The sequence below is a fragment of the Mycteria americana genome, chromosome 14 (assembly GCF_035582795.1).
Source record: "Mycteria americana isolate JAX WOST 10 ecotype Jacksonville Zoo and Gardens chromosome 14, USCA_MyAme_1.0, whole genome shotgun sequence".
Taxonomy (NCBI): domain Eukaryota; kingdom Metazoa; phylum Chordata; class Aves; order Ciconiiformes; family Ciconiidae; genus Mycteria; species Mycteria americana.
This window is the reverse complement of record NC_134378.1, coordinates 604,622-627,896: the sequence shown is the minus strand read 5'-3', so window position 1 is coordinate 627,896 and position 23,275 is coordinate 604,622. Positions and strand designations below refer to the sequence as shown.

General features: G+C 42.8%; 1 protein-coding gene across 5 annotated transcripts in view; it reads right to left on the bottom strand.

The window, feature by feature from the left end:
- Nucleotides 1-23,275, bottom strand: part of LOC142416885 (endoplasmic reticulum-Golgi intermediate compartment protein 3) — a 29,975-nt gene that overhangs the window by 991 nt on the left and 5,709 nt on the right. For 4 of the 5 annotated variants that reach the window (XM_075516984.1, XM_075516982.1, XM_075516986.1 and 1 more), the window contains 8 exons: nt 22,867-22,960; nt 21,495-21,660; nt 20,293-20,350; nt 6,837-6,868; nt 6,081-6,177; nt 4,285-4,349; nt 2,309-2,445; nt 1,595-1,650 (listed from right to left, as the gene is read on the bottom strand). In XM_075516984.1, coding sequence (XP_075373099.1) covers nt 1,595-1,650; nt 2,309-2,445; nt 4,285-4,349; nt 6,081-6,177; nt 6,837-6,868; nt 20,293-20,350; nt 21,495-21,660; nt 22,867-22,960 — 705 coding nt within the window. Of the gene's footprint in view, nt 1-2; nt 1,112-1,594; nt 1,651-2,308; nt 2,446-4,284; nt 4,350-6,080; nt 6,178-6,836; nt 6,869-20,292; nt 20,351-21,494; nt 21,661-22,866; nt 22,961-23,275 lie in introns of those variants that run through there. The other variant, XM_075516983.1, reaches the window with a different exon arrangement.

Here is a 23,275-nt window from a genome sequence, read left to right as displayed (position 1 = left end):
AAGGAAAAAACAGATGGATCAAGCCAGACGTGCCTCAAAGAGAAAACAAATCCCACAGAAAGAAAACACAAACCCTTCCGTCAGTGGAAAGGAATTCCAGCTCCCCCAGACAGGAAACAGCTGCTGCTGCTCAGAAGAGTAAGATCCTCATCTCAGTAGGACAGACAAGATCCAGCTTGCAGGGCAGAGGTGATCATGCTGCTAGCATGATAGATGACACATCATGACTCCGAGCCCATAACATCCCTACATACTATCAATACCCTAACAAACACAAGCTTTTGTCACCCTCGGCAGTTTTTGTCACCATTGGCACTCCTGGGGGGGTCCGGCTCCCACCTTAGATAGATAGAAAGAAAATTGTTTATTAACAATTCATTAAATGATACGATTATGTCTTCGCCAGGAAAGATGACTTTTGGAGCGGGCATCTCCCATTCCAAGACTGGTTCCTCACCACCTAGTCCCTCTGATGCCACCATAACTGCTTTCAGGTCCCATATGGATGGAATTTTATCCTTATCTCCTCCTGCTGCAATCCACAATCTTTCAAATTCTTTCTCGATACCTTCCTGCCGAACCACTGCTGTTACTGTCTCATCTGAAGACTGCACAATTCTGTGTAGTCTTCGAGCTTGTACACTGGGAATCAAACCAGAGAGCCTGGTAATACCTAGACCTCTACCCCGAGTGCTGGAATACAGGATGGCATGACAAGTACTTGCTGGAAGATGTAACCATTCCTTGACGGCTGCTCGAATTGCCAAGTCAAGGGTTTCGAGGTACGCTGCTTTCACATTGGCCTGGTCTGCCCAAGTAGATCAATCACGGAATAGTGTATCCTTTCAAGATGTCAACTTTCTGAAATGGCTTTAATGCAGCCTTCCCAATTTGTTATAACCATCCGTTCACTTTCTCCAATAGTTCCGGTATCGATATTCCAGTCCATGGGTCAATACATAAGCCCAGGTACTTCTCGGAGCTACCGGGTTCAATCATATTGAGGTGGGTGCCGTTAATTGTCCATAGAGGACAGTCATTGATCGTATACGAGTCTTTCATTGGCTGGATGATGAAAGTCCTTGCAGAGCACTCACTGAAGCTCCTATGTCTGGGAACAAAATTTAAGACCTCCGAGATGCCCATGGCGACCTGGTTTTGGCAACCACAGATTTTACTGGCTTTGGTTCCACATGAAAGCAACTATCTACTTACAGACACAAGCTGGCCAAGAAAACAGTACAGATGCATTCATATGGTATGTGAAAGACTGCATTATTTGAAAACAAAATATCCTCATCAAAAGGAGCATCAAAATGAAATATTATAATAGGTCTACATCATAATGAAATGAAATATTTCATCAAATGAAATATTATAATAGGTTGATATAATCTACAGCATCTTAAAAGTCTGCAGTACTAATTACAATCTGATGCCACTCCCATGGCTTTGCAGAACATGCTATATCCTCTCCTGAAGGCTGAAATCATCTCTCCCCATCAAACAGGGATTTATTCATGACAGACTTTAGAAAGAGTAAGATGACAAATGTTTATACTTTAGAAAGAAAAAAGATTGAAAGGTGTGATACCTGTAAATATGCCTCCAACAATGGCACAAACTCCAGTGAGAAAGTGCGTAAAGGACCTAGAATGAGGAAAACAATTTGAACAACCAGCATGAACTCAGATACCAATGTCAGATAAGTAACAATTAACTAATAGAAACTAATTCATAATTATCATAATGTTCATCATAGCACATAAGTATGCATAATATAAATATTAATATCTGAAAATTAACAGATTTAACAATGAAATAACCCCTATGGGCTACAGAATGGAGTTTGTCACTGATACTGTTACAGAGCAGCACTGAGTAGCATTAGAACAGTGCGCTGTAATGACCTCAATGGCAACCCTAGGAGACAAGTACTGTATTTATAAATCTAAAGGATGGATTTTTAATCCCTAAGATTTTATCCATTCCTACCCAGACAGAATGTACATCAGGCTGCTGTAACACAAAACCTAAATTCCTAAGCACATGTTAATACATTTATATATGTTAATACATACATGTTAATACATCCTAAGCACATGTTAATACAACCCCAGTTCCTTTCAGATATCCACACTGAGAGGAAGGGCATCTGGGAGTGTCTCCTCCTCTCCACTGACTGGAAAGGGGCTTGGATGGCTTTCAGGCATTTGCACCGTCATGTCTAAGCAAGGATGGAGTTTTAAGCTATGCAAAATGACAACATCCACGGAGGGTGACTGAAATAGATTGAAATGTCTCTTACCTGTGTTTCTCTGTCAGCTTCACCATCATGGGCGAAAGTTCATATAGCACAAATACACCAGGCAGACCCTGGTCTCCTAGTAGCCCATTGGCTATCTTCTCATGTCGTGTAACTGAAAACTGGTTAGTCCTTACTACCTAGCAGGAAACAAACACAGCAAACGTTGTTTTGTTAACGAGGAATGGGAAAGGCTACTAAAACATGAGTGCAGTGAACTGTATCAATGTAGCCCTGCCCACTCACTTGTGGGGGGCCTGACAGCGGTTACAAAGGGTCATAAAGAGCATCATCAGGATCAGGTCTATTTTTACCACTATTAGTGGTAAATAGGCTATTAGTTAAAGCCCCAGCTAGCCCAAAGGATGAGTGATGCACCAGTCCCCATGCTGGACTGTTTTGGTCTCTGCAGGCAAGAAATGGCATAAGCTGTCCCTCTTGACATCAACCCCAAGTCCATGTCATCCTCTACCAAAATGTAGTCCACTTCAGCATGCTTCAGGAGACAGCACCAATGTGAGAAAGCCATATATATTCAAGAGTGAGAAAAAAGGAAATAATACATGAAGAAATACAAATTACATCTGCCTTTCCAATGGTTCTGTTACAGATTGGTCTGCCCACACTGCTCTAGGATAGCTTTGCTTGAATGTCTGCATTGTATCTACTGTGACCATGTGGTTCCTCAGATTTGTGGTTCCTATGCAGCCTCTGACATAACTAATAATCTGCCAGTCATTTACATTTCAAAGTGCCTAAAGCAACATGAAGGTTGTGCAGATGTGCAATAGTATGTTGTTCTGATTGCAAGGATATGTGGTACGTGCCCGAGAGTGGCATGTTGTTGGGTGAAGAGTTGGGTGAAGAGCCCGAGGTGGTAAGGGTTCCTCAGTGTTGTGGGGTTTGCACAGCGTTATAAAACTGCATAGGACAAGGGAGTCAAATTCCGGTGTTGGTTTCAGCCATATGTAGATCAGTCCTCGCACTGAATGAGCCCCAGAACCACCCTTGGGTTTCACCTCAGAGGAAACTGGTTTGGTGGTAAAGTGAAGCTGGGCATGGACCACCCATGCAGCGTAGAAGATACAGAACCAAACCCTGGGAGACAGCTAGGGAGCTAATCGATCTTGTACGTGAATGTTCACAGAGGTACTGGGGCATGTGGCACCTGTCTCTTCCTCACGGGGTTAGATAAGTACACTAGGTAGCACTGGCGGTGAAGTCTGCACAACAGCAGAGCTCCTGCCTCTGCTGGTGTTTTCTTTGCAAAAGAAACATAATAGCTTACATCATTCTGCTGCCTGAAGAATGGGGGCCCAAATAATGATAACTGACAGGTTTGGTTTGGTTTGTTTTTTAAAAAGAGGTTCTCCGTAGCTCTTGGGATCCCCTGCAGAATGATGGCAACCAAAATAAACACTTCCAAATGAATGAAAGAAATCTCAGTTCTTTCTGCACCCTCAGGCTGGCTTCAGAAGAGAGCATAAGTTTGTCTCTGTTCTCAGGATCTTTGTTGCATCCTGGTATCTCCTTGGTAATTTGTATATCCTACCTGTCCCAAAAGAAGGACATATTCTGAAAGCAGGGCTGGAAGCCACACTCTTTTGGAGGCTAAAGGAGTTTTTAAATTGGAGACAAGCTGATCTTGGGTTATCCTCCAAAGAACATTTTTAGGATCTCCTTGCTGCTTTGACTTCTGAGAATGCACTAGGAGGGATTCATGAGGGAATACGATGAAAACAGCATGGACACTTTGATCTAGGTGGGACGGAGGAGGCTGAAATCTGCTTCATTACCGCTGCAACGTTAAAGATAACATTACACCACAGAAATTGTTATTCCTGCTGGGGTGGTTATATGAAGAAAGTCAAACAGATTGTGTTGCTTCCACCAGAGGTCAGGTATGGTCAGCGTCAGAGTATGATGAGAAAGTCTGAAGGCTTTCACTTGCCAAAGCAATAGGGAAGAAAGGTACTTACTTCACCATCTACTTTCATATACACCGTTGGGACCACTTTGACAAAATACTGAAACATCATCGAAGCTATAAGCAAAGACAGAGAGACACAATTAATAACCGGCAAAGAGCTGGAAAGCTTAACTGACAGCTTAAGTAGACACAAACTGGTTTTGTTCAACTTGTCAGGGAACATCTTTCTGTACAACAGCTACTGGAGGTTTTCAAGGACAGTGAAGTTAATGTCTGACATGAGTTTTTCTTTTGCCAAAATGAATCTCGTTCCTGTTCCAACCAAAAGCAAAACTACTGGCATTTTGGCCTTGACTAAATGGAAAGCTTTCTACAAACCAGTGATCTTGCTATAGTTTTACCAGTACAACTTCTTGAAAATTCTTATTCTAGCACATGGAAACCTTTATATTTAACAGCACAGCCCTAAGAAAACAGTCAACGCTAAATGAGTATCCTATATCAACTTCAATTAACACTACAGTTTATTCCTGTAGAAGCATGGGTTTTATCATATCAGGAGATGAAAAGGAAGATCTGGATCAGTGAAGAAAAAAATAGGAGGAGAACTCCTTCTGCTGCCTCAGACCAGCCTGTTCCTTCAGTTCTCTTAAGGATAATGGAAGGCAGGAGTTGCTTTGAAAACCTATTTTCTATGAAATCCCCTAGAGGAGAAGATTATTCATCCATTTCTACAGAAGTAATTCTCATATATAATATCTTCAGCTGGTCTGCAATAAACACAAATTTGACCTGCAATCTACTTCTCCCACTTCTTGTCCGGAGCACGTCTTCAGTCCTAATTCCTCAAGAATTTGCCAACTGGTTCTCCAAGGCCCAGGATGGAAAGCTTCAGCCTACAGAGAGAATTTTACCAGCCAGCTATGGGTCCCCTCTCAGAGAGTTTGTTACTCCACAGAAAAACTATGGCATCACGATCGTATCGAGCATTATGACACCTTTTCATTTTTCTGTATGTTATTTTAAGCACCATCCTTTGACTTGGGTACAAGAATTAAAATCAACGGTGGAAAATTTAAAAGAATGCACTCAGGTAGGACTAACAATCCTACCACCACCTCAAAGCAAATGGCTTCTTTCTCCAAGTTTTATCATGTAACAGAGCCCCAGGTACCTGCAAAGACAAACTTTGCAGACTTCAGCAGATCTAAAAAAAACCCTAATCTCTGCAGTGGCATATAAAGTGGTATGGTCAGGATCTTTCACGGAAAGTGCACACAAGGAGGCTTGTGTGAATAAGCCAAGATTATAGTTTGAGCAGCAGTAGCATGAGGAGAGAATTGCCTTCCCTTCTCAAGCCAGCAAACTGGAGCTATCTAGATACGATCAGCAATATATCAACTTCACTGCAGCTGTTCAGCTGTTATTGCTGGGTAGATCAAGGTCAGGCAGACACCACAGCTCTCCAGCAACTATCAATTAGGCCTTTTTTTCTCTACCCTGCATCTTCTGGTTATCGCCTACTGCACACAGTAGCTAGACAGGGCTCTCCGTGAACTACACCTGACGTAGGCGTTTAATAATGCCGTGCTGTATCTGCTGTTGTGCATCTATGAAAACTGAAAAGAGAGATCTTTCAGAAAGGTCACAGAATCAAAACACGTTGACAGATTTGTTCCAGACAAATGGAGGCAGCTGTTCCAGAAAGAGCAAAAGGTGGAAGAGTCCATGTTTTACGCAACACTGTCAGGGTTCTTGTTAAAGACTGGGAACTTCGCCCCTGTCCTCTTGTAACACTTATTAGTACAGACACTTAAAAAGAGATTTCTCTCAGCTGGCTTTTACCTTGCTGTGCAGTGACATCCGTCCCATCCAGAGGGTTCACAATGCCTGGATAATCCCTTCCAAATGAGAGATGTTTGATATAGTGCGTCATATTGATCTGAAAGGGAAATGCTAATAACTCAAACAACTGCACAGCATCCAAAGGGCAAGGCAAAGGGCCTAAAGTTAATTATTTGTATATTTTTCTGAGTGTGGCTCTGGAACAGAGACAGGTCCTCCCTTACTCTGCACGTCCTAACAGTAACCTCCAAAGCACTCACTCTTCTTTTTTATTCATGGGAGATTCCAAGATGAGGAATTTATCCTTTTCCTGCTGGAAATCCCCAAATCCCAGTGCCCTTCCCTCCCATGTACAGAGCAGGCTCTCCCACCCACTCCTCTCCCTGCCATAGGAGCATCACACTGTCAGCTGCCTCGGCAGCACAGGTATGTGTATCATCTGCTTTTCTCCAAGCACAAGGTAAACTCCAGCAGATCCAGAAGCAGTTGCGAAAATGTCAACCTTAGAAAAATGGGAAGCACAGATTAAGGAGCAAGGCAGTCTCAGGAAGAGGGGGACAGACTTGCCAAGCAACATGCAGATGTCCCAGAACATACTTCAGAGCCCTGTGTGAAAACAGGTCCCAGGTTCTGCTCAGACTCATAAAGCCAAATCTGGCCGGGATTAGTACACTAGGATCTCAATGTGGCAAAGGGAGGGAAATCCAGAAGGAAAACAGACTGAGAGAACTAGAATACTATCTTGGGAACACTTACATTATCAAGTCCGAAGCTCTGCAGATCGTGAACTGTAACAGAAAAACAGTTTGACAATATAGTTCAGACTGTGATAATAAGCATATCTATTTACCTCATTCTAGTTTATGAGGGAGCTCCTCCCATTTTCATCGTGATCTAAAATGGCAAGAAAATCACCTGGGTTTCTCTCTTGTTTGCAGTAGGGCATGTAATAGATAAAACTGCTGCCACTCCCCCCTCCTGACATAGACTAGCCACTGCTAAAGTGGAGCGAAGTAACTTTAATTTGGCGTTAATTCAGATTAGGTATTTCAGTCCTCACCTGAATGTATTCTTAATCTAGGGCAAAAACAAGACCCCAGGGGCAAGCAAGGAAAACGTCACTGTTATCTCGGTCACCACCTGATACACAGAATCACAGAATCATATAGGTTGGAAAAGACCTTTAAGATCATCGAGTCCAACCATAAACCTAACACTGCCAAAACCACCACTACACCATGTCTCTAAGCACCTCATCCAAACGTCCTTTAAATACTTCCAGGGATGGCGACTCAACCACTTCCCTGGGCAGCCTGTTCCAATGCTTGATAACCCTCTCGGTGAAGAAAAATTTCCTAATATCCAGTCTAAACCTCCCCTGGCGCAACTTGAGGCCATTTCCTCTTGTCCTATCACTTGTTACCTGGGAGAAGAGACCGACCCCCACCTCTCTACAACCTCCTTTCAGGCAGTTGTAGAGAGCGAGAAGGTCTCCCCTCAGCCTCCTTTTCTCCAGGCTAAACAGTCCCAGTTCCCTCAGCCGCTCCTCATAAGACTTCTGCTCCAGAGCCTTCACCAGCTTCGTTGCCCTTCTCTGCACACGCTCCAGTACCTCAATGTCTCTCTTGTAGTGGGGGGCCCAAAACTGAACACAGTATTCGAGGTGCGGCCTCACCAGTGCCAAGTACAGGGGCACAATCACTTCCCTAGTCCTGCTGGCCACGCTATTTTTGATACAAGCCAGCTGTATCATAACTCCTCTACACATAACTCCTCTAACTCCTCTAAAACACAGAGGCACAACAGATCTAAACTAACAACTGAACAGAGCGTGTGCCTTAATATCACATGCAAGTGCCCTAGAGAAATCATGACCATCTTAGCAACTCTCAGCGCTCTACCTATGAGCCTTGTTACTGCTGCCCAGAGAACGCACAGGGAAAGGAAAAGTCTTCGCAGGGACGGCCTGAGCGGGGTATTTGCAAACCTTGGTGAGGCCAATGTGACTGTCACCAGTGCTAGGATTTGAGGAATTTGGCCTGCCCTCTCTCTGCCCTTCCTGCACACAGCAATATGACAACACCAGCAGCACCACACACCCCCAGAAGGGGTCTGGCAATGGAAGGCAATGGATATCTTTTGGTTGACTACTTAAATTACTTTATGCAATGCCAGAAGCATCAGTGTCAGGTTGAAAATATAACTTACAACTCGACTTCAGTATCGCTCTTACCAGGTTTATCCAAAGTCACACCATCATCTTAAAGTAGCCAGAGGCTGTGGCGCATTTTAACAGGTAAATTCACATGCTCAGGAAGCCAGACCTCACCTTTCACCTTAGCAAAGAAAAACACACTTCAAAAATCGTGGGCTATTATTTTAGAAGCTGATGGAGTCAGATCACCAAGTGCTGCTACATGATTAACAAAAATTAGGAATGCTGCTCCCTTGAAGGGTTTCTGACATACAGCCTAGCACAAGACAGGCTTCAAAGCTAAAGAACTGACTGAAACTAGCCTCTCCTTTAAAACATTTACTTAACATGAGTGTGCTGTGAACTCATTTTTTTTCCATTAACATCTTTCAATAAAACACCAGAAGCTTTACTGGTATTTATATAAAACCCTTACTAAACCCAAAGATATATACATGCAAAACAGAAGGTGGAGTTAGAAAAGGAAATGCTAAGCCTAAACTATACTCCTCCTAACACTCTGACCTAGGGAGAGGCCCTTGCATTTCACAGTTAAAATGTTCAGTGCTCAGAAACTAAGGCTGCAGTCATTGGAATTAAGGCAATGGTTCTGCATTACAAAAAGCTCAGAGCTGCACTGGCTTCAGATATTCCTGTTGCTTTCTCTGTCAAGCATGCAGACCTATCACTGCCACTAGCACAGTGGTTTGCGTACCTCTGCTGGCAACTGGAACAAAGAACTCATTTGGCTTTAAAAAAGAAACTCCTACTAAAAATTTGGAAATAGAATTGAAATGGTGGGCAGGGAAAGGAAAGAAGGGAGACGTGGCCTTGGGATTATGCGATGCTGTTTTTCTTAACGGTTACCAGCAACACCCTGTTTCATGCTGCAGTATTATTTGCACTTCAGTCAAGAGTTAAGTGGCTTAGCTTTCAGTGAAGTGTCAAGTCCTGCTGCCTTTTGTGCAGACACCAGCAGGCTAACCTTCAGTTAATAACAAAGTTCTGCAGAGATCCTGACTCTGGTGGATCTGCATTTAAACTGGACCTACTGCCAAAGGAATAAAACAGTCTTTGTCCCCCATCTTCCTGTTGATGGCTCATTCCTGTCCCACCCTCCTTTCAGTCATGAGCCACATCAGAGAACATAACAGGCTGAAATGTAAGTATTGCTTTATGTGAGGCTATTCTTCTAGCCAGAGTGGCTCCAAAGTATGGTTAATCACACAGCTGCACAAACACTTGTGCTGGCACAGTGCAGCGATGCACAGGGAGGAACAAGGATGCTCCTCCTGGTAGCTGTGCTCCTAGAACCCTATGCAGGATTATAGTGTTTATCAGCTTTAACGCTTGGGTAGCCACATTCCTTAGGATGTGAAGTGGGAGCCTAGTCAGGCTGACAAACCTTACAGTAATAGCGCAGTACCAGAGAAATTCAAGGGCAGCACTTGAGAAAGACCACTCATTAACTAACCTGTTATACTAGATTTACATTGTGCGTGACCCGTTTTAACAGTTACGGCTATCCAAAACAAAATTTCCCCACAGTGCTCTCCTATGCCTTCCACAGATAAAATGCCAAATAATTAGTTTTTATAAAACTCATCTCCAATAAATGATTTACAACTCTGCGAAACAGCATGAATATACATTCAGTTTCTAAAACAGTCTTCCACCAGACCACAGGTTTATTTATCTCTGGGCACACTGAGGATTATGCTAAGCACATATGTATATACTCCAGGTTGCAGATAAAGGTTTAGCTAGCCATAGTTTGCTTAACATAAAACAACAGGCTATTTAGCCTGCTTAGAGAAGAAACAGAATGAGGAAACGGAACACAAGATCTTAAGAGACTGTCAGCTAGGACCAGAGACTGTTATTTCTGAAGAAACATGAACACATTCTTTCCTTTCTGTAACTGCAGCCAAGCGCCTAGCTAGGTGAAATAGAGACCTGTAAAACATCTTAAGTTTGTCAGGAAGTCTGTTTTTATGCAACCTAGTTTTCTTCACTGTTTTAATAACACAGTTTTAAGAACTGCTGTCTATCTGAAGAATTCTCCCCGTTTTGCATTTCTGACCTGAACAACCACAAAGCCTCCTTAGACTCTGAAATTCAGTCCTTTACCTGTAAAACAGGGTCAACAGCACTTACTGCTACTCAGGACTCTGTCAATAAATGCATTAAGACTGCAAGAAACCCAAGACACAGCTACCCAGACATGTTGCTCCAAGGTGAGCCAGGACACCAGTTTTCAAACTGGGGATGAATTTTCTGGAGGAAAATATCTTACGGGAGCACAGTGGCAGGAAGATGATGAGTGGCATAAGGATGCATCATGAAGAGGGGATTGAGGCAGGGAGCAACACAGAAAATGTTGCAGCTAGGGGAGAGAGCGAGCAAAGCCGAGAGCCTGAGCCCCCTAGCAGATGATACTGAGTCGAAACATCACGTCTCAACCTGTAATCACCATGATTACCTTTAAAAAAATCCAATGGCTTACAAACCCTCAGAAAACCTCCTACCAAGTACTCTGAGATTAGCAGGCTTGGTGCATGAATTCCCAGGAGAAATTCTCTAGCCTGTTGTACAAATCAGATTAAATGAGATAATTATCCCATCTGACTTCAAAAGACAGAAGTCTCTCCAATGTGTCACCATGTCCCCCTCAATTACATGATCTGCACAGAGCAACTAGTATTCCGCCAACACATTATCTCCAACACTGATATATTAAAATCATTTAAGACAAAGATTCTCAACCTTTTCCATCTGGTGACCTTGTTTACTACAGAAGAATGACCTGGGATGGCTCTCCTTTTAGCTTTCAGGAAATCTTCTCAAATCCCAGCCTAGACCAACAGCTCCTCCCAAAGGAGATTTATGGGCACAGCAAATAACAGAAATAACGTTAGTTCTGTAGTAAACAGTTTTGGGCAGAGGGGAAGGATACAGCAACACTTACTCTCAACAGCGTGCACTGCAAAAATGAGCAGAGTAGGAGAGAAAAGAGAAATATTCAGATCCTTACAATGAAAAGATACGGAGATTCAGATAGAGCAGCGTTTAAAACTCGTACCAAAAAGGGGAAGAGCTTTGCTGGTGTGCTTTCTAGTCCATATAAAATGACTCCCTAGCTAGCCAAAGGACTGATACATGGACAAGCAATCGTTTAAAGAGTAACAGAGAAACAAAAATGCAGGAATTAATCACTAAAAGGAAAAATACAGTGGGATGTCCATATATGTTAAGTGAGCTCTAAAGCAGCATGCCAGATAACAATGCTGGTTATATTTAGATTCTTTTTCAGCCTTAAGGTAACAGAAAGGTCATTTTAGGAGCAACCAAAGATATCCAGAAGTACACTCAAGGTTTACATTCACAACATATTCACATTCAAAGCAAGTTTTTATTCTTAATCAGTCCTGTGCTTCTTTCATCACACCTGATGCACAGAGAAGGTAGCAAACCAAGAGGTTGTTTTTGTTCATTCTGTTGCAAGATCCCAGCAAAGGTGAATACCTGGAAGGATGGGGGCCAAGGGGAATGTACGTTTGGACAGTGTATCTCAAAGGAGGTTAAGTAACCTCCTTTTCTGTTTGTTTCGAAAGACTGTTCACGTACATTCAACACTGTGCGTGACTAACCAGTAACTGCCATAGACTTAGACCTCCTCAGAGATGGGCCTCTGAATCCCTCACACAGCAATTTCGATCTGCTTTGCCAAATGCTACAGCCCTGGTGGTGCTTCTACAACAGGATGGTTTTTTGTATGGAGAAGGTATGGAAGGCATGGAGAGCCTCCAGATGGCTGCTTGACAAACACTAGGCATTCCCAACAACGGGTACAACTTGAGCTCTGATGGATTGTAGTCCAGTGACAAATGGAAACGCCACGTTTGTGGTCTCCAAAACAGACTTGATATAACTTGAAAACAGTTTGTCCATCTGCACAGAAATGGGTGAGACCTTGTGTCTTTCATCATCAAGACAACCAAACTCTGAAAGGAGTTTACCAGCGTAAAAAGAAAAGTCCTTAGCAATGCCGAGGATGAAATAAGAATCTCAGCCTCCAGTATTCAGTTTGGGGATGAAAACAGTTAATTCCATGGCAGACACTACTTTGGGACAGAAGTTAGAATGAGCTCACACAAACACCCTCTATGGAAGGAATACTGTACAGGTGATCAACCAGAGGATTTGGATCTCCTCCACACTGAAATGGTGTCCTCGATTGATGGAGATTGAGTCCCATGTTATTTTTTTTCAAGAATGTCGATGGGCAGGAGAAGAGCTCAGATGAGGAACTGGCGTCTTGTACAAGGCCTGTGCAATAGTAACAGCCCCACAACTAGTAGGGCTCCAGGAAAGGAACAGAGAAAGAGGCTGCAGTCTCTGCAGGAAAAAAGAGTTAGTGTCACTTGCTCTTGGTTGCCAATGAGAAGATGCCAAGGGACCTAAAAAATGACAACCAGTCTTCAGTCAAAGACCGTATGTCCTTTTGCAATTCAGCATTCAAAACACTAAAACGTATGTAAAATAAGAGAGGCTATTAGGGGTCATCCATAGTGTCCAAGGATGCCTCCAAATAGGTTCTGGCCATCAAACAAATCTCTAGTCAAGAAGGGAATAAACCCCCCCTTAAGTACATAGGCAGAACATTACTGAAGATGTACAACTGACCAGTGAATTTGTGCTCTTAGAGAGCTAACAAAGCTTCACACGTTTCTAGGCAAAGCTCGGTGGCTCTGAGTAGGCAGCTCCTTTTCCAAAACCATCGTCGTCTCAAAGAGCAGCTTACTTGGGTTTTTTCCTTCCACAATCATCACCACAAACGAGGAGGAAAACAAATGGTAATCACAAAAATAGTGCCTTCAGAGATAACTTTGCTCCCCCAGTTGACCATGCAGGGTGTAAGAAAACCACAAAATTCGGACCACATACAGAACTGCTTCACCCACAGAAACCATCATGGTCATTGAGAGCGTGTCTTTAGGACAGAGAATGTCCTGAATGTTGTCATCAGCTTCAGCTTCTTTTCTAGGGAACTGAAGGAATCTAATGATACACTTTAAGGAATCCTGAAAAGCTCTCTGGTTGTCAATAAAGCATGATGGGCAATGTCTTCCCTAAAAAATGGTGGTGATGGCACTTCAGCAACAGAATGGTCCAAAGATAATCTAAACGATGAATGAGAAGCCTCAGCTTCCCCTTGACTAGAAGAAATACGGCAAGGAAGAAGGAAGTGATACGATGATCACCTCTCTCCTGAGGAAGCTATCACTAAGGACTCTCCCACATGCTGGAAACTCGCTGCCAACCACCACAGCTTGAAGCAAGAGATGGCTGCTACTGTACAGGCATGGACAGAAATGGCAGCAGTGCCTGAACCACAAACCTCCAGAGGTTAAAAAGCTAGATCATTCAATCATTCCTCTTTTCTCTGAGACAGGAAGGAAAGAGAGAAGGTGTGAACTGCTGCAAAGAAAACAGCTATGATACCCAGAATCACAAACAGGCACAGTTGGTGCTGGAGGCTGTCCTTACAGAGGCACAAGTGAAAGAGACAACTTCACCAAAACCTGCAGCACCCTGCATAAACTGAACATAAAATCTCAGTTTAGGATTCAAAGCGTGTGGAACAGACAACAGTGAAGCAAGCCCGATCTCAGCTAGTGCCAAATGAATCAGCAGGGCTTGAGGCTGTGCTGCTTGGAACAGAAGACTGTGAAGTATCAATAATGGTTGACTCTCGTTTTCCCTTGATGCAGCAGAGCCAGGACTACTAGTTCCAGTGCCAAAAAGTCTGCTTGGAAGTGCTTCAGTCCTCCTTACGACCGCCTTTAGTCCTCTTCCTAACAACCTGGGATTTCTCAGTGCAACTGGACCACAGATGAGCTGAGGAACAAGACAAAACCATTTACAGCCTGTATGACATTCAGGAGTGGGGGTGTTCTCTGACACTGAAGACAGAGCATCACAGCGCAGGCTTAAAGCGACCAGTTGTCAATGCTTCCAATAACTTGGGAGGAAAATCAGCGTCACTGCTTGCTTCAAAAGCAAATTCCCAAAGTTTCAGCCCAGATTCTCTGCGAACACAGCATGCGAAGGACAGACAGACAGAGCACCCGTCCAAGAAGCACAAGCAGTATATTTACGCACTAGCTAAAAGGTAATTAACCACTATAGATGGCACAAAGGCATAAGATCAGCCGTGTGAATTCTCTTAGAGAGAACAATTCCAATGACCTGAGATGAGGAATGAATAGCAACACATGCTAAAACATCTAGTAACGATGAAAACTACAATAAAATATGAAAAAGTCTATGCTGCAGAAATACCTCTAGTAATAAAGTGCTCAGCCTCCAGTGGTCAGCTGAGAAGAATATAGCATCTCCTTACTCATGAACCAGCCAAGAGGGAAAGTACAGTAGAAGTCTTATCTTTTCTAGATACAATAGGTGTTAAAACTTTATCAGTTCTTGAGTCTCCCAGTTAGGTATACTAGAAACATGAATATGGATGGATGGATGGATAAAAATTGCATTAACACAGCAGAGCCGGACCTTCCTCTTCAGTTATCTAAAGACAGAAAAACACCCTCCCCTCAATTTCCAAATTACATTTCCTTCAGGGCCTGGAGATTATGAGAAACCAAAAGGAATGCAAAGTTGTATTTAATGACCGTGCAGAACAACTTTCACCTAGGTTGGGTACATATGTATAAATATGGAACCAACCTCAAAAGAACATGAGACCAAAGGTTACATACAAGCATAGAAAAACATCCACGCAAACAACAAGAAGTGAAGCAAAATCATCTCACCTGGATTTAACATTCATGCTGGCAGAAACAAAACAAAGTCAAAAGGGCAAAATAACTTCTTTCTTACAAGTGGACAAACTTTTTTTTTTAACACCGTTTCAGTTTTGCAGCATTTCCAGTGTTTCTTGTTCCTTCAGACACATGAATATTGCATAAAGACAGGGAGGAGAACTTGTGTTAAAACAAGTGAAATGTCAAACACTTACTTTGCAAAAAAAAAGATTATCAGGAGACCATCAGAGGTCCTTGGGGCATAAAGATTACCATGGTATAAGGATATTTAAGAAATAAGGCTGGGGTCACGTAAGATTTCGGTAATGCATTTTGCTGGGAAAGTTTGAGATGTTGGGGGCTTGATTTTTTAATGAAAAGCCCTCAGGACATTTAGAATGCCAAACACAAGGGAAATGTGGTTTCAGCAGATGTTACCCTATGATGAGATAACACACTTGCATCTCTTAAGAGCATGAGATTCACAGGCTACCTGTATCAAAACTTTGACTCCCGTTAGTCAATATACATGTCTGCATTAAAACCCATATACATACCCTATTGTCAATAACTAACTCCGAATATCCAAATGTGGTTGTAACTAATAAAACCTGATACTCAATAACTCTTAAGAAGGGCCTTCATGAGGCTTACCCACTCACACAGTATTTAGAAATTAAAAAAATTGGCAAGCAATTGCTGATAATCTGATTTCAGTGGCTACTCATTAGCATTCTCCTGACTAGGAAAGTAACTGAATTTAGCTAACGTTAGCAAACTTGTATGTAACTTCAATCTTCAATCCCGGTGGGATGGGGGAGAGAATCGAAAGAGCAAAAATAAGAAAACTCGTGGGTTGAGATAATAACAGTTTAATAATTGGAACAAAATAATAGTAATAATAATAATGAATTATAATGAGAGGAAAAAAAAACAACGAGAGAGAGAGGGGAGAACAAAACCCAAGGGAGGGGGAAAAAAAAGAAAAAAATATATATATTAAAAAAAAAAAATACAACCGCTCACCACCCGCCGACTGATGCCCAGCCAGTCCCCGAGCAGTGATCGCTACCCCCCGGCCAACTCCCCCCAGTTTATATACTGGGCATGATGTCATATGGTATGGAATAGCCCTTTGGTCAGTTTGGATCAACTATCCTGGCTGTGCCCCCTCCCATTTCTTGGGCACCTGCAAGAGCATGGGGAGCTGAAGGGGGGAAAAATCCTTGACCAATGTAAACACCGCTTAGCGACAGCCAAAACATCAGCGTGTTATCAATGTTATTCTTATACTAGAATCCAAAGCACAGCACTATACCGGCTACTAGGAAGAAAATTAACTCTATCCCAGCCGAAACCAGGACACCTAGTCTAAACAAGGATCTCTGATCTCCTCTGCCTTAATGGAAGGACTTCTGCCAAGCCAAAGACAAAGAATCAAGGCTCATGGATGTGAGAAATGGGATGAACTCCTCTCTGGGCAAGGCTGCTCCCTGCCTTTTACCTATACTCCTCTCACATTCAGCTGGTGCTGTCAAACCTCACCTTACAATGAATATTAGAATCTATAAAGCATTATTTCAGGAAAATTATTTCTGGGGACAAAATACGAGTATGCGAGAACAAAGACACGGGCAAGGAGAGAGAATTGTGTACAGAAAAGGAAGTCCAAACACTGAAAAATAAGACTTCTTCTGGGTCACATCTATCCTAGGGCAGCTACTCAAACAAAATAAAAGGACATAACGACTGCGGTACACACAATTAAAGCTAACATAACTAAACAGAAATAAAATTGCATTTTATGCAGTGCTGGCTCTGGTTTGCATGTGTGTTAGCCCCGTGTCTCCTCTTAACTTCTCATTATACTTTCTGAAAAAGGCAATTTCAACTTGCTTCTACCCAGGAGAGAAGTTACAGTTTTGACGATGTTAACACCAAGCACACGACAAAAGTTCAGAAGCTCAGATCAGAATTGCATTTATGGTCAGATTTAAGAAGTGTGTCTGAATAGGACCCTTTGCACTGTCACGAAGATGCCTGTGCAGATTCCCTAGCTGGAGATCTATTGAACAGTAGTATCCCTCAGGAGAAGGAGAGAGTAACAGCGCAAGAAACTGAAAAGCTGGTGTGCTAGCTTCAGTACTTGAGTAGCATCAAAAAATAGAAGTATGGACTTGGGTCTAACCATCAGCTGTACAAACGTGGTACAGCTACTCCAACATGAGGCAAGGAGAGTGGTGCAATGGAACGAACTTTCCATAGCACTGACATTTTTGTTCACCCCCCATTCTCTACTGATTCAAATCAGTAGGGAATAGAAGGCAGGAGCAAAAATACTGTCAGTCATCACAGTTTTGTGCCAAATAGGCCTAGTAAAATTATGATTTTGGTTGGACTGTTAATGTGGTTTATGACAATAAGAGTTTGGAATATTCAGACTTCTCTTAGACATTCAACTTCACCCTGTGTGACATTCTGTTAAGTGTATTAACAGGACTGAGCTTTAATGTAGACCTTGTTAAAGGGATTAAAAAATCACATGCACATAAGTTCTTGTGTGGAATTATGATCCAAACGAGGTATTTCCAGAGGAGCTCTGGAAATACCTCACAAAGCTCTGTCCTCTGACCAATACTAGTCACGTCCTTTATCTGTAATTAAAGGGGAAAAAACCTTCCTCCTTTCAGTAAACTTAAAAAAAAAAAAAAAGATTATGAAGAAAGTTTATACTGAGGCAGAAAACAGTCTCAGCTTCATGTACAAGAAAAACACCAGGCTCTGAGTTGTCCATTTCCCTCAAGGGTCAGGGAGAACTCCTGGGTTGTTGGTTGGTGCCATGAAAACATTGCCCAGGAAAAGGTTGGGAAAAAAGGGAAATCATGTGTTACAAATAACTAGGAAAGCAAGAGCGAACAAAAGGAAGAAAATCATTATGCCACTCCCTACGTCATGCTTAGCCTGGATCTTAATCTTGTGCAGTCTGGTACCTCCAGACAGAGGTACCAGAAAGGAACTGACAGAGGTTCAGAGAAATCCAGCAAGGAAGCTCAGAGGTCGAATGGCTTCCACAAAGGACCATCTGTGTATGCTGGGACTCTTCAGCGGGGGAAAGACACAGCCTGTAGGCTGGCACAGGAAAGGTCTATGACATCCTGAGAGGCAGGAGAGAATGGGCAGTGACCGTTCACTCTTTCCCAACAGAGGCACAAGGGCCATCAGATACAGCTAGTGGGAGCAAGCAAGGGGAGGTGTTTTTTCTTACAGCAGAGCAGACCTGCTGAATGCCTTGCAAAAGGGCGTTGTAAATGCAAAATGTTTACGTGGGTTCATGGTGAGATGGGAAAAGTACCTGAAAGAGAGCCGCTGAGGGATCACAATAGACCGTAACAGAATCAGGAGATCCCGACAGCTGAAAACAGTTGCACCTGGAGAAAACTATTAGGGGCCTTTATTCCTCACTGTTTAATGTGACAGAATTCCCAGAAGTGGAAAGTTTGTCTGCCCATCACCCCTCCTCCTACTCCTTTTCACTGTCCTCAAAACACTAATATTCCTAACTCTGCCTCCAAAAGGTTGGCAGTAACTACATAGTCCTTTCTGGTTTTACCTGTATTTTCCCCAGTGTAAGCCCTTCATTTTTCAATTCAGTTGTGCAAGACTTCTGGGGCACAAGCTATCCTGGCCTCACCCCCTCCTCTCCGTACACAAAGCCCTTGCTCTCAGGACAGCCAGCTTGCATTCATGCCTATTACAGAGAATAGACACAATGCAGAGATGCTTCTTGTTAAGTTAGATACATGCTGTGAAGTTGTAAATCCTGGCTGTAGTAAGGTTGCTGTTGTTATGCTAGTTTAAGCACATATAGCAAGTTCTGCAGGAAGAAGTGAAATATTTTATTATTGACAACAATTAATATTGTGGGGAAAAACAGGCATATTTTTTCTTTTGCACAAAGGTGCTTTTTCATCTGTACAAACTGTGCTCAAAAGCTTGCTAGTTTTTCTCCAAATACACCAGTCACTCTCACAAAGCACATTCACGTTCTCCCCTGACCTTTACCTCAGTGGTACAGGTTAAACTGGAGTGATTGATAGGAAGGGGAAAAATCAGGCTGAAATTAAAGCTCTTTGTGAAACCTGTACTACAAATTTCACGCTTCAAAAACTTGATCAAGGGAACTGTAAACATTCCATTAAATCACAAATATTTTTAACCAAGTTCCTGTTAAAGAGATAAGGTAGGGACTGAGGGAGCAAAGTCCTTCCTACTGTAAGAGAAGATCAGGTTCGAGACCACCTGAGGAACCTGAACATACATAAGTCTATGGAACCCGACGAGATGCATCCCAGAGTCCTGAGGGAATTGGCTGATGTAGTCGCCTTACCGCTGTGCCTGGGAAGATCATGGAACAGATCCTCCTAGAAGCTATGATGAGGCACATGGAGGACAGGGAGGTGACCCGAGACAGCCAGCAAGGGCAAGTCTTGCCTGACCAACCCAGTGCCTTCTACGATGGAGTGACTACATCAGTGGACAAGCGAAGAGCTACTGATGTCATCTATCTGGACTTCCATAAGGCCTTTGACATGGTCTCCCACAACATCCTTCTCTCTAAATTATTGCTCTGAGCAACCTGATCTAATTGAACATCTCCCTGCTCATTGCAGGGGGGGATTGGACTAGATGAGCTTTAAAGGTCCCTTCCAACCCAAACCATTCTATGATTCTATAAACTACCACTATTATTCTGGCCACTGTGTATTCATATAGATACTTGAGAAATTCCTTTACAACTTAAATTTTACTCTAAAAGTTCTGAATTGCTTTAAAATTTTCCTGAGGTATTCTCTAAAATATCCCTTCCAGAGATATTCAGGTCCTGGACCGAACACCTTACTTGATATTGTTTTACAGCAGAGCAGCAAAGTTTTGTGGAACAAGTGAGACTGAAAGACTGCCCAGTAACATTCTCCTCCACGTTCTTCCACAGCCATGTGGCAGCACCTCCAGAAACCACTCTTCTATTTGTTCACGATGGTTCTAAATCTCTGTAACCAAACTTCAACAACATCCTCCACCCCACTGAAGCAGTCCTGTTACTATTATGGACAGCAATGCAAAGATATTCAAAGAAAAGGGTCAGATACATTTGGAAGCTAAAGGTCACAATAAGCAGGAAAAGAAAATACTTTACCATGTACATGAGACTGCTGGAAACTTTTTCCTGGTGCAAAGTGGAAATTTCCAGCTACCTGCAGGAGACAGTACTCTTTCATTAAAAGGTCTGAATCTATATAAATAAAGCAGTCATACTAGTGTTTGGATTCTTACATTTTTGTTTAAACAAGATAGACACCAAGCAACTCATTTTCATAGGTCACAATATCAGCAGATGTTGTCCTAAGAGAGATATGAATTTCCCTTGATCCTCACAGTCATGCGGAAAGCCATAATTACATACTGATGTTGATAATAACCATTCTATGCAAATGATTTTAGTGGACATAAAAATGGGAAGAAGGAGGAATTAACTTTACTGGCAGGGAACTGACTGTTGCTGCAGGAAATACAGGAAAACAGTATCACAGAAAAGGAGCGGATAAAGTAACTGAGAGGGAGAGTGAGCAGTGTAAAAAAACCCCTTAATACAATAAACAATGGTGATCCTATGTATACACCCATGAAAAAAAAACCTGCACGTAAAAATAAAGTACTAAACCAACAACAAAAAACCCCCAAACCCAGAAAAACCCCCAAAAGACAAAGGTTGTTAAAGTTTCATCCTGGCATCTGAAAGGCATATGGATATTAGGTGGCAATCCTCCCTGACACTTACCAGCAGTCATACACACTCTCTCCCCTAGAAGATCTGAATGTCCCAAGCTCACATGCTACATTACACCTTCGACGTCTGTGCAAACCTATTGCTGATGTTAACTGCAGACCTGATGAGAATGGAGATGTGCAAAATTCCAAGTGCATAACAGTGGCTCCCAGGAATTTCCTCAGTGACACCTACCTTTGGACCCTTGCTACCTCCAGCATTCCCCTTTGAATCTTTCCTGCTCATCACACTCGGTGACAGAGGGTCCTGTAACGGTTCAGTACCCATGATGATGCTCAAATCACAATGTCTGGCTTCGTAAAATGTTTACTTTCCAGAAATAAAGAATGTGGTCTCCAGGAGGAGTACACAAAGATGTAGAAGAATTAGCCCCTTCCCACCGCTTTTCCTGACTCTCCCCCTGAACCCCTTTACAGGCACACACACCTTGCTGAGCCCAGCGGTTATTAAATGACAGTCCTAAAGCTGGAAAAGGAAAGAAACGCCCCTACTCTGCCTTTTCACGCTCATCACCATCATGCAGCAGGTTCACAGCAAAGCCCGTCTCTCACCTTGTTGACCTCTAGGAAACCGTACACTTGGCAGCCCTCATTCTTCTGCTCTTGCATTTTCTGGCTAAACCCTTCCCTCTTGCACTGCTCTATGGTATCCGGGTTCTTGAAGGCCCAGCCTCGCCGCCTGTATGCTTCTCTGACATCGTCACAAGTATTACAACACCTGCAAAAACACAAGCACCTTTTTACCATCTTTATCACTAGAAAGAGATGCTCCAGCTCAGGACCTGAATCCTTGGCGGACTCTTCGTCAGTGAAGCACTAAAGCAAACATCAGGGACTGGACCTTGAAAGCTGGCCTAATACTCCTGAAGGAGCTTGAGCTTCTTGAGATTTTGGCATGAGGATGCAAGCTGGTTGAATGCCGTTCTAGAGTCTGAAAAGGGCTTTGCCTGTCCATTTAGACAGTCACATCGCTCCTTGGCAAAGAAATTTGCTACAAAAATGACATCAGTTCTGAGCAGTTTGGAACTTCCCCGTGTGAACAAAGCATCTGCCTGCTGCTATTCCTCCTTTCCTCTGTTTTTAGGCCAAGACTGTCAACATCGGAGGGAGGGTTAACGGCAAACTTCCTTTATTACTTTTCGACCTCTGGATAACACTTTGGTCACCAGAAAAAAAACAGTTTTCTTTTTTGGTTGCATGTTTTGCTGGGCCAAAGAAAAAGTTGAAGGCTGGAATCATGAATCCCTCAAGATGGAAACATCTCTGGGGAAGGACGCAACTTCACAGATGGGACAACCCAAGTTACTAAAGAGACAATAATAGCAAAGGATAGTCCAGAACCTATGAACTATCATGGATCCACTCTCACAGGAATTTGCAGGTAGGACAAATGAGAAACACCAAATGACACCCGTTATTTGAGTGAGCGATAGATGTCTGGTCTTTGCTCCCATAAGGATGCAAAGCCTGCAGCAGAAGCGAGAAGGCAAGGCCATAACCAGGTTTTATTCCAAGACAGCTCATGTAACAGTGAAATAATTTACACAGCTCCCCTCTGGACACCAAATAATCCCAGAAAAGATTCCGTTTGCTGAGATACAATCTCTGTGCTACTGCAAAGGTAGTGCAATTTGCATTGCCCTTAAACAGGCATGTAGACAACTAGACAACCTAACTCTGCACATTCTTAACAATCATGAGCGCAGCTTCCAAAGGCATACCAAAACCACTATAGTTCTCATCATTCTCTGAACACGTGCCCGGGAGGATTTCATTGCACAGACCTTCATAGATGTTTTTGGAAAAAAAAAACAAAAAAAAAACAAACAAAAAAAAAAAACCAAAAAAAACCCCCAAAACATAACATGCAACATAACAGTAATAATTCAAGTGCCAAGAAGATACGAGAAGGTGTAAGGGTTACCGAATGTCCTCTGACTCTGCCCCGTAACAGCTCTCGCAGCGATCAGCATCCAAAGAATTTGGATCAAACACTTTTTCTTCTTCTTTCCCCAGCTCTAAGACAAAAGAGGATTCGAAGTGATGAGGCATGTCTAGAAACGCTATCTTGTACTCGTTTTGTTCTAAGCACAGTAACTGTTCTACACATGAATGCAACGGTTTTGTGTCGGAAGCTGTGCATCCTGCACCCAAAGCCCACCTGAAATGGTATGCATAGAGCCTGCTGAGGTGTGAAGTAAGACCAAGAAACAGAGTAGCATTTATCTCAACACCCTGCATAGAAAGAACTGGCTATCTGTAAGCCTTGCTGGAGCACTGATCAGACGTTACTTTCATTAAGGATTTGTTAAAACACTGTCTAAAGTAGACCC